The sequence below is a fragment of the Leucopleurus acutus genome, assembly GCF_964270905.1.
Source record: "Leucopleurus acutus genome assembly, chromosome: 19".
NCBI classification, from domain to species: domain Eukaryota; kingdom Metazoa; phylum Chordata; class Mammalia; order Artiodactyla; family Delphinidae; genus Leucopleurus; species Leucopleurus acutus.
In genome coordinates this window covers 9,800,444-9,811,498 of record NC_139161.1, presented here as the reverse complement: position 1 = coordinate 9,811,498, position 11,055 = coordinate 9,800,444, and the positions used below count along the sequence as shown (strand labels likewise).

Below are 11,055 nucleotides of genomic sequence, written 5' to 3'. Positions count from 1 at the left end.
TGCTCTGCTAAGCCCCCTTTTTTCTAATTGCTTGCGCGCCAGACTGTGAGAAAATAATTGCCACTATAAATTTTCCCTCCTTCTCTGCATAAAATATTCAGAAAACCAGCACTTTAAAAAAAAAAAGCCTCCTGAAATAAGAGCAGCGGGGCATGACAGCTGTGCTGCCCACTTCCGGGTGCCCGGTCCTGCCCCCCACCCGACCCCCACCTCTGGGAACTGGGGTGGGAGGAGCCAGGAGCCCCCACCCCAGTTCCCCCAAGTTCAAAATTGGGGGGGACTCAAAGCATGCCGGGGGAGTCAAGGGAGCGGTTCCCCAACCCCGACAGTCTCCTCACGCTCCAGATTCACAGGGAGAATCTGGGGTGCTGGGAGACCTGTTCAGGGTCAGCCAGTGGAGGTGTCTTCCTGGCCCGCAGGAACCCTCTTCCCCCCTCTCAGACAAACCTATTCCCCTCCTGGGGCTGAGCTGGGACATGAAGAGTAAAACGTTCCCAATTAGGAAAGACGTAGAACCAGAGGTCCTGCGTCGGGCTGGGAAAAGGGCACGTGGGCACCCGGGAAGCAGGACAGGTGGAGACAGAGGCAAACGTCGGCCCCGGAAGGAGAACCCCTCCGTGTCCTGCGGTCCTCTCCGAATTCCGAAGACCAGGATGGATGCTGTGTGGCCGCACTGCCACCTGGCGGCCACTTCTTTCACTGCGGCGTAAAAATCAAGTCTGCTGACCGTGCGTGACACAGGGGGCCAACCCTCCAGCTGGGAGGTCACTCCAGAGGGCCCTGGCCCTTGGCATCGTCCACATCAAGTAGCACAGGGGGAGGACAAGAGGAACAGGAAAGTAACCCCCATCGTTGGCCTATGAGGCCTGGGGTGAGAGACCCCAAGAACGAGGGGCTGACAGCCTTCGTCAAAGGGTCAGGGCACAGCCCGCTCAGGCCTGGAGAGGGCAGGGGAGCAGGGTTACCCAAGGCTGCGGGATTAAGAGACCCCTCCTGGGAAGCCACCGCAGCGGCCCAGGTGTCAACAGGGGAGCTGTGTGGCTGGAGAAGCCATCTCTGGCTCGCCTACCCCGCTCCTCCCCATGCAGAGTGCTGGGCAGAGGAAGGAGGGAGGTGCGGGGAGAGAGAAGGAAGCGGGAGGAAGGGGCCCCAGTGGGGCGGGCCGCCGTCCCGATGCCTTGATGCTCTGGACTAACACCTGCTCAAGGGAGCGATGGAGCCAGAGGGTGTGACGGAGGCCGCCCGGAGCCTGCACCCAGGGCTGGGGGGCTGCTGGGTGCCCCCCGAGGGCCTTCCTGGGCCCTGCCCGGCCTCCTGCTGCTCGAGCTCACTGGGCTCGCCAGCTTGCACCTACGACCCGGAAGAGACGAAGCAGGACACAGGGCCGATGGGAATGCTTGGAAGTGGCTCTGGCTCAGGGGGACGGTAAACTGGGAAAGCCAGGACACGAGGTGGTCTGGCCCGGATGCCTGCCCTGCCTGGGGCTGGTGTGACCTGGCGCAGCCTGGCCTGGGGCTCCCATTCCTGGGGAAGAGGTCCCCCGGGGACACCCTCTCAGCACTTGCAGGGGCCACTGTTCCTGAGCTACTGCCCCCCCCCACCCCACTGCTCTCCTCCCCCATCGGGGCCCCTCTATCTCATTCCCACCCTTGGAAGCATCTCAAGGCCCTACTCTGAGGCCCTCTCGCCACCATTAAGCTCGCTTCTAATCGTCCCAACTGCAAGAATAAAAGGTCACCATTGTCAGCCTAAGCGTCTTTCAGCCTATTAGGCAATTCCCTTTATGGAATTTTCTAGACTAAATTTTCCCAAATCTTTTCACTTGTACCCGGAAACTGTATACTACGGAGAGGGATTAGACAAAAAGGGGGGGGGGGGTCCATTCACTGCTGGAATTATCAACTCAGCAAACTGACTTCTCAGTTTTCCTATCCCAAGGCCCCAACGAAGAGCCACAGCCCACAGCCTTCCGGGGCCCGTGACCTTCTGGCCCAGCCCTTGGGACCCAGGCCTTCCCGCACACGGGTGAGGCCCCAGTGCGGAAGAAGTCTTATCCTTGAGGTGGGAGACTCTGTGCTTTAATGGTCGCTCATGTGCGGGGCGTGGAGTACAGCATGGCCGCCCTGCCCCACTCGGCCCGCGGCACCAGAAACCCCTCCTTGGGGATGGGCTCCACCAGGAACTCCACACGGCCATCCCGGCCAGGCTCTGCGGGTGCCACTGCTAGGTTCACTATCCGATACCGGTTGACAAAAGCCAGGCCCAGGAGCGTGGGCTTCTCTGGCTCCGACGGCCCCCTGCAAGGAGAGTCACCTCCTGACCCTCGGCAGCAGTGGATCCGGAAGCATCGGACGTGAGGGAGGAGGTAGGCCCAGTGCAGAGTACAGCTGAGCCGGAGCCCAGCGAGGCCGCTCTCCCCCTCGGAGGCGGCCGGCTGCCAGCGCACCTGCGAGACAGTCACGGCCTGCACCTGAGGCAGAGGCGTCAGCAGGCTATTGGCATCCACCACCTGCCAGAAGAGAGAAGGCTCAGCACGGCCCGAGAGCCCAGGGCTGGTTGGAGGGCGCCTGGCCCTGCAAGGTCCACCCCCCGCACCTCTGCCCCAATCCCCCCGGGCCAGCGGAGGCAGCAGGGGGGCACTCGGCCTCATCTGCAGCCAGACAGATGCCCCAGCGGAGCCCCAGCCGGCTCCCTGAGATACCTCACCTGGATCTCTCCAAGGCGACAGACGAAGTTCTCCTCCTCCTGGCTGCCCGGAGGCCGGGAGAAATTAACGAAGAGGGCCTGCAGGAGGCAGCCCCGCAGATTCACTTCGTAGCAGCTGGGAGAGGCAAACAGGCCGGTCCCAAGGGGCCTCAGCTCGGCACCTTCAGACTGGCTGCTCAGAGGCCCCGAGCCACAGGGAGCTCCATCCCAAAGTGGATCCTGCGGTCTTGTGTCACTGAGCTGCCTGAAATCTGAGGGGTCGGCCCAGGGCCCCTCCATTCCCGCCATTTCTGGGGTTTCTCAGTGGACAGTCCCTCACTCTTCAATCCCCACCCCAGCGTGGCCATCCCTGGCGGGGGATTCAACAGGAAGGGGAGGGACTCACCGCTGGACCCAGCCCCCGCTGAGCTGCTGGCCGCAGCGGCCCACCCATTTGGCCAGCTTGGTCGGGGGCACCCGGAGGGGTCGGGGACTGCGCCTTGAGCTCGTTTCTGCTGGGGCAGGAGACACAAGACTTTAACAAGGAGAGTCCAAAGGAAACCGCACTGGGAGGTGTCACTGAATCGGGAGCCGGGGGCCCAGCAAGACTCCCTGGTGGCCCCAGGTGCTCTCGGCCCGATGGGCTGAGGCCTCAGGAGAAGGGGAACAGGGAGGAGAGGAGGAAAACTCAGGGATGGATGACCAGGACTGGCCCATGGACATCCTCGCTCTCAGGGCGCAGCTGCACAAGACCCCCCATGGGAGCACACCTCCACCCGCACTGCAGGGCCACAGCCCAGAGGTTCCAGCTGAAGGGCAAAACTCCCTGTCCAGGCCTGGACCACAGCAGTGCCCCCAACCCCAGCTGCCCCCGCACCCCATGCAGCTTTCTAGCTTCCTCCTCCCCGAGACGTCCCCTGAGAAGGCAGAGGCCTGTGAGGAAGGAAGGAGCCATCCCCTCACCGCTCAGCACCGAGATGCCTCCCACGTGACAGCTGCCTGCGTCCCCCGTGGTGAGCTCCAAAGCCACCCCCACAGCCGAAGGTCCTTCTAGCTTGTACACCATGGACAGGAAAACCTTGGGCGGCACTGGGACCTGCAGGGAGAATAACCTGGAGGAGGAAGGTCCTGTGATGAGAGGCCACAGGGAAACTGCTGGGAAGCGGGACTGTTCCAGGTCCCATCCGCCAACTTCTCCCTCCAGGACGGGAGGGGGAGCGGGCTGCCCGCGAGGCCAGCCTCAGGTCTGCGAAAGGAAAATGCACACAAGAGTGTGCAGGTAGCTGACGCTACTCTCCTGGACACTCAGAAGCGGTGAAGATGGTAAACTGTATGTTGCATGTTTTTCACACAATAAAACAAAACCCCGGCTCTGTACTCACTCTGGCCTCTGCTGCCCACCTGCCCAGTCAGGCGACTGACATGGACGATGGGGGAAGCTGACAGGCCCTACGTCTCAGCCCCACTCACTCACCTACCTCACAGACACGTTTCCAACCTCAGGTGGAATCAGCCCCCGGATAAGCAGAGAGCTGCCCCCATTCCAGGCATCTTCCAGGCAGCAGTGCATCTTCACCCAGCCCCGTCCGTCCCCTTCCAGCCTGTGCTCTCCAAACAGGGGCTGGATTTCCTGGGCACTCAGGTGGTACCAGGGCCCCACGGCCTCCTCCTGAAGAAAGAGACAGAAGTGGAGGGAGGGCAGGGGGCAGACGGAGCCGTCACGCCCAAGGCCCCCCCCACCGGTTCCAGGTGAGGACCAAAGACGAGAGAGAAGGCAGCCCCTTCGCCAACATGCGGCACATCCGGGAAGCCCCTCGCCCCCGGCCACCCAGCACGGGACCCACGCACCTGGCCATAACAGACTATTCGAGTCCCCATGCCCAGGCAGAAGGAAGTGACAAAAGGCAAGGAGCAGATGCTGTGCGTGGGCAGATAGCGTTCCAGCAAACTCCAGAACCTGCGGGGAAACGCATGGAGACTCAGGTCCACAGAGGGCTCCGTGACGCCCTGAACTCACTCTTGCGACTCCAGTCTTTCTGGCACTCCTTCCCGAGTGACCGCAGCCCCCCACTGCAAGTCTGCAGGAAGTGGTCCCTCGGGGTACCCAACCTTGGTCCTTCCTGCGTAACTAACTGGTCTCCACGACCCCCAGGAGCAGCCAGGGCAGCTGAACCCCTTGCCCTGCCTTAACCCCACCCCCAGGGGAGCAAGGCCAAAAGCTGGCGAAATCACCTGAGACCCTCCCTGCCACGGGCCACACTCAGGCCCCGGGACACGCAGGACTCACTTGTCCTGGTTCTGGAAGAAATCCCCCTTCTCCAAACACTCGTACACCCAGCCAGGTGCGAACAGAGCCACCGAGAACCCGTGCTTCCGGATCAGCTCCAGTGACTAGGGAGACAGCAGTCAGGGAGATGACCCCGTCCCAGCAACCAGCGTCCACGCATGGCGATGGGGGGTTTGGGGAAGCGGGGAGCCTGGAAAGGGAGGCAGGAGCCCCAGCGCCATTCCGGGCGTTTAGGGCTCGACCCTGCAGTTCTGCAGCCGCCCAGAAGAGGGCGCGGGCGGCGGGGAGGCGCAGAGGGGAATGTCCGAGGGGCAGGGGCCAGCACGGGGGGCGCCCACGGGATACACGTCTCTCTCTCACTACACTTCACACTATATTATCAGCCTCAAAGGGGGCGGAGAGAATCTTCAGTTATTGGATTAAATGTATTCACTTAAAGCTTAATTAATGAGTTGAGAACGTCCCCACGGCGCCCGGGAAGGGTAGGATTGACAGCCCCGGGACAGGCTGATTCCCCAATTATCCCACACCAGGTGCAGCAGCCCCCGCGGGCCCCTCTTCTCTTTTCTCACTGCTGACACTGCCTGCCTCGCCAATAAAACCTCACTAGTTATCAAACCAGCAGTTCCCGAAACTGTGGGAGTTTCACCTCAGTCCTTCGCCCTGGGCTAAGGAAACACCAAAATATGCCCCCCGGCTTTCCTCTGAGTCCCGTTCTCGCTTTACAATGCTAGCTCAGTGCCCTGCAAGCACGTAGTCCAAAAGGAAGTAAAGCTACAGATGAGACCAGCAGTCGGAAGAGTGCTTTGGACATTAACGCCTACGTAAAAATGGTACCATCTGACTGCAGAGATGGGCTGCAAGGCTGGATTTTAGGGCAGACCTTGCTTCTTGGTGCTTCCGTTTCCCCACTCTGGGGAGGATCACCGCTGCCTCTCTTTCCCTTGAGGTGCAGATGGCAATGAAAGGTCCACAAGGACAGCAGGCACCCGGGCCACTGCCACCACCTCCCCGGCCTCAAAGGCCACCACCCACCTTGTCCGTGTGGAACCGGCCCCCGACGACATTGCCCCGGGCGAACACATCCACTCCCACGTACACGTCGGCCAGGCGCTCCCCAGCCTGCCCCAGCATCCGCTCCAGATGTTCCTCCCGCCAGTTATAGTTGGTGAAGAAGCCATCGCAGGAATCGAAGAACACCCTGGGGGCGGCAAGGGTGGGCTGTAAAGCCCGGGCCTTCTCCCCTCAAGCACCTGCATCCGCTCAGCCCACAGACTGCGGGCTGCCTCCGGGACCCAGCCCACAGACTGTGGCCCGTAAAGCTGGGCACGGCCGGGCTGACCAGGCGCTCCTTCTCTCTGGTGGTGCTCGGGGTGTCAGACAACTCTGCCCGTCCCTCACTTTCCCCAAGGCAGCCATGCCGGCAACACCTCCGGAAGGCAGAGGGAGCTCCTGCCCCTGTCCAGGGGCCCAGGCCGCCCTCCTGCAGGCTCACCTGTTGTGCTCGTTGAGCTCATCCTGCCACGTGAGTTGCCCGCTGCTCACCACGCTATCATACCAGAGCACCAGGCCCCTGGGGACCTGTTGATGCAGCTGAGTGGTCAGGTACCGGAGGAAGTGGGGCACGTTCCCCACGGCGGCCAGCTGGAGACAGGGAAGGAGACAGACCTTCCGTGAGGCCCAGAGAGGTCTGTCGTGAGAAGCGCCTGGCACAGGACAGACAGGAGGACACTTAACCCCAGGAGCAAACGGGTCCTGGTCCCGGAAGCCCCTCAGCCCCACGGCTGTCAAGCAGAGGGTCCAGCCAGAGGTCCGACTTTCTGTTCTTTCTGAAGCAGGAAGGACATGGACACGGCAATCAGGAAACGATAAAACGCAATGAAAGGGGAGGGCAGCGTGAAGAGGAAGCCACACATGCGGCACGAGCAAAGCAGAGGCCGCCTTGAAGGAGCCAGAGAAGCAAAGCTCAGCACGCAAGGTTTCTGGACACCGCGCTGGAGAACATCCATCTCCCTGTGAAGAGGCAGAGGCGTAGGAGCTGGCTCTAACTGAGACGGAGGAAGTGCTGCCGTAGCAGGGACCGGCCTGATGAGGCCGAGAAGTGCGATGGAGGGTCCCCGTGGGGCACAGGGGCCGGTGGGCCAGGCGCCAGGGGCAGGCGTGCTCACACTCAGAGAGTTCTCGATGTTGATCAGCCAGCCATCGAATCGGAAAAACTGGGCAATCAGGACCAGCTGACGGGCCACCGCCTGGTATGAGCGCTCGTCCCCAGCCAGGAAGGCCTCACAGAGCCGCTCCCCTTCTTTCCATTCGGTGATGAAAGTCCCTGTGGGACGGGAGAGAAACAAGGTCGGGCCCGGGGATCATTTCCCCTCTGACCCAGCAGTTCCCAAGGTGTGGTTCCTGCACCAGCAGCGTCACTGTCGCCTGCAAACTTATTAGAATTTCAAATTCCCAGCGTCCCCAGATATCAAATGAATCGGATCCCCTGGGGGCGGGGCCCCAAAATCAGTGTTAGACAAGCCAGTAAATGATTCGGATTCAGGAGAAAGCTTGAGGAGCACTGCTCTCCCCAGGGGTGGACCACCTACAGCCCGTATCCAGCCCCCCACCTCTTCGTGTAAAAACGGTTTTACTGGATCTCAGCCCAGCCCATTTGTTTGTCTATTGTCTGCGGGGGCTATTGTCTCTCTGGCAGTTCCAATAGTGACCCAGTGGCCTGGAAAGCTGAAAATATTTACTATCTGGTCCTTTCCAGAAAAAGTTTGCCTTTGCCTGTCCTAACCCATCAAGGCAGGTAAGGAGCTCTACCCACTAAGAAGCAGCCAAAGCCCAAGCCCTTTTTTTTTTTTTTTTTTTTTTTATTTGCGGTACGTGGGCCTCTCACTCTTGTGGCCTCTCCCGTTGCGGAGCACAGGCTCCGGATGTGCAGGCTCAGTGGCCGTGGCTCACGGGCCCAGCCGCTCCACGGCATGTGGGATCCTCCCGGACCGGGGCACGAACCCGTGTCCCCTGCATCGGCAGGCAGACTCCCAACCACTGCGCCACCAGGGAAGCCCAGCCCAAGCCCTTTCATCACTGGATCACCTGGCAGGTGTGCCAACGAGTCTGGCAGGGTTGGAGGCGGGTCCCTGGCTCTTACCCAGCACACAGACCCCATGCCTGTGGGCAGCGTTGGTCCAGCCTACTGGGGGGATGGTGACCGTGTGATGGCTGAAGTACACAAAGATGTCGATGTACTGCCAGTGGTAGAAGGAATAGGGGTTCTGCGTGGCTGAGCCCTGAATAAACCTAGTGAAGAAAGAGAACAAAGTCAGGACCCAGAAACAGACAAGGACATGACGACCCCACGGTGAAAAGAGAGGGCAATGGCGAGTGAGTGAGGATTCTCTTCGGTTCCATCCGGTCGGCGCTAACGGCACGCTTGCTGTGAGCCAGGCCCTGCCTAATGACTGCGCTGAGAAGCAGCATAGGCCACAGCCCGGACGTTGACAGGCTTGGTCGCAAGGGAAGCGTTTTCACCAGGCCGTGCAGGTACCCCCCGCATGGGACCCGATGGACTGAGCGTGTCTAGCCTCAACAAGCAGACAAACACAGGACAGAAGGAAAGAGACGGGGAGGGGCTCATGCAGAGCTCCCGTGCCTGGGGTCCCACTCTATTCTGAGGTCAGCAGCTCCCCAGGACACGGCCTGCCTGCAGGTAAGGTTGGGGTTGACAACCACGTGAGCTACACCCGAGGTTACATCACCCGCCTCTGTCTGTACCTTGATGGCCAGCTCTTGACTCAAGCCTTCCCAACAATCGTCATGTCCAAGATTGTTTTATGGACGTTTAAGATCTCTAGGCTGACCCCGCAGCAACCTGGAGGAAGCGCCCCCGGCTGCGGTGGGGGAGGGGGTGGAACGACTCCAGAGCCAGTGGGCCAAGATGGAAGGGAGCTCGGGTGAGGAGGATGAAGCAAAGGAATCAGCTGAAGAACCAAGTTTCTGGGCCAGGCCATCTGAAGAGGGTCCCGGCTGTGGCGCCCTCTCCGGCCCCCCAGACTTCAGGTGCAGGTAGTCCCCAGAATCAAACAGTTTCAGAGCTGAAAGAGGCATCAGCTATTGCCTAATCCAGTGCCCTCTTCCTACAGACGAAACAAAGAGGCCTGAGTTCCTCTCCCAGGTGGTGGCAGTGTGGGCTGATGCCCCATCTCCCGACTCCCCATCCGGTGCTCCTGTCACACGGCATGCTCCCGCCCCTCCGTCCCCTCCCGCCAGGCGATGCCCTCGCAGTGTCCTCACTTGTCATCCAGGTACCCGCCCATCATGTCATGGCACATCAAAGTCCGGGGCCTCCTGCTGCTCAGAGGGGGCTGCCGACACTCGGGGGGCCCTAAGGCCACGTTAAAGCCGTCCTCCATGTTGGGCGTCCACGCCAAGAGTTCCTCCAGGGAAGACAAGTAAAAGCTGATGGGTTTGGTGGTGTCCTTGTCATAATATCGAACTGGTTCACAGGAGGGAAACAGCGAGGCGTCAGTGGAAATTACGGGATTAATAACAGAAAACTTGAGATGGGGAGGGGACAGCCCTGCCAGAAGCTCCAAGCGTGAACACGGACACAGGTGTCAGAGCCTCGGTCCTTCTCACCTGGCAAAGGCTCTGGGGTAAAACTGACCACTTCTCGAAGGACTGCTTCTTCTTGATCCTCTTCAATTCTAAGTAAAGAAGGAGTTAAATTTCTTTTAAATAAAAGGGTAAAGAAAAAGAGCGCTTTGAAGCCAACAGACCAGCCCGCGCTTAGACATGCAGGAGGAGATGGCCTCGGGCTTACATTCTTTCATGTAAACTATGGAAACGTGCCTTTGCCCATTCTGTTCCCTCAAACTGGAACACCCTTCTGTCCATTCTCCACCTACTGAAATCCTCCACCTCCTCAAAGACCAGTTCAGATGTCCCCGCTCCAGGCACCAACCCCTTTCCTGCCCAGCATGGGCACGAATAATCCTAATTACACACGCTGGCCTGCCCTGAGCAATTAAAAATGCCACGCTCGGATCCTCTGCGCAGATCCACCGCCAGGGGTGGGAGGCACGATCAACGCATTTCGCAGATGAGGATGTCAACGCTTCCCGCCAGGGCGCCAGGATTCCCAGCCTGGCCCGCTGCTGAGGTCGCATCCCGGTTCCGAGACTCTGTCCGTGCCTGCTGCTGTGCGGGCTGGGGCGGCGGGCAGGACCCGCCGCGGACAGGGGACTTGGGGGCCGAAGATTGCTGTCCTGCGCCCGGAGCTCCCAGCGCGCCTCCCGGGGCCTGGGCCGGGCGCCCATCGACTCTGGCCCCACTGCCCGGCCGCGGGACGGGGCCGCAGGATTCGCCCACCGGTCTCTTACCCACCTCCTCTGCGGCAGCCGCCCGCCTGGCTGGGGATCCCGCTGCTCCTTCAGGGTCGCCGGCGCCCGCAGCCGCCGGCCCCGCCGCCGCGCAGCCGCCCGGGACCGGGCGCCCGCGGCCTCCATGACGTTGCCCCGCCCGCGCCGCCCGGCAGCCCGGCTGCCGGCCAATCGCAGTCTGGAACCCGCCCCTGACACCGCCAGCCGGCCAATGGGGACTTCTCGGCGCTGATGCCCCGCCCCGACCGGGCTCCGGACGGACTCCCGGCTCGCGCCATGGGCTGGCTCACCTGCTGCCGGGCCTTTGTAGAGGAGGAAGGTCTGGGGGCGGGGCCTGTGGAGGGGAGGGGCCGAGACGAGGGGCGGGGAGGGGGCAGGGAGGGGCGGGGAGGGGCGGGGAGGGGCGGGGAGGGGGCGGGGTCTGAGCCCAGGGCTCCGGAAAGCACCTTTGTACCAGTTCTGGCCTCGCCGGCCTCCTTTTCCAGATGAGCGATCTCCCGAAGGTCACAAAGTCAGTAAATTGTAGAAGCGATATCTGAACTCAATTCGTCTAATCCCTATTCAAAGATAATTTTCAGAAAAAGGTGAAATAATAATTCTCATTCAGGTATAAAAATAGACAAATGTTAAAGACTGTCCTATTCGTTAATCAGAGAAGGAACCAGACAGGTATTATAACCAGTTCAAAAGCGAATCAAAAAAGAGAGCCTT

The 11,055-nt window shown here is 60.9% G+C and overlaps 1 protein-coding gene across 2 annotated transcripts; it reads right to left on the bottom strand.

Annotated features, from left to right (window-relative positions):
* Positions 1 to 2,089: 2,089 nt before the first annotated feature.
* On the bottom strand, positions 2,090 to 10,473 carry ENGASE (endo-beta-N-acetylglucosaminidase; the record flags this gene model as incomplete). 2 transcript variants are annotated; one of them, XM_082860663.1, is made up of 14 exons in its annotated part: positions 10,349 to 10,473; positions 9,602 to 9,669; positions 9,257 to 9,458; positions 8,115 to 8,263; positions 7,141 to 7,298; positions 6,468 to 6,616; positions 6,008 to 6,173; positions 4,973 to 5,076; positions 4,534 to 4,642; positions 4,164 to 4,354; positions 3,649 to 3,797; positions 3,092 to 3,197; positions 2,707 to 2,821; positions 2,090 to 2,509 (listed from the first exon to the last, which is right to left on the bottom strand). In XM_082860663.1, the coding sequence occupies exons 1-14, from the start codon at positions 10,468 to 10,470 to the stop codon at positions 2,090 to 2,092; spliced, it is 2,208 nt and encodes a 735-aa protein (XP_082716789.1). In that variant the 5' UTR covers positions 10,471 to 10,473. The 2 variants fall into 2 exon arrangements, with proteins under 2 accessions (XP_082716789.1, XP_082716790.1); XM_082860664.1 differs by having other exon boundaries at positions 10,345 to 10,375.
* Positions 10,474 to 11,055: the final 582 nt, after the last annotated feature.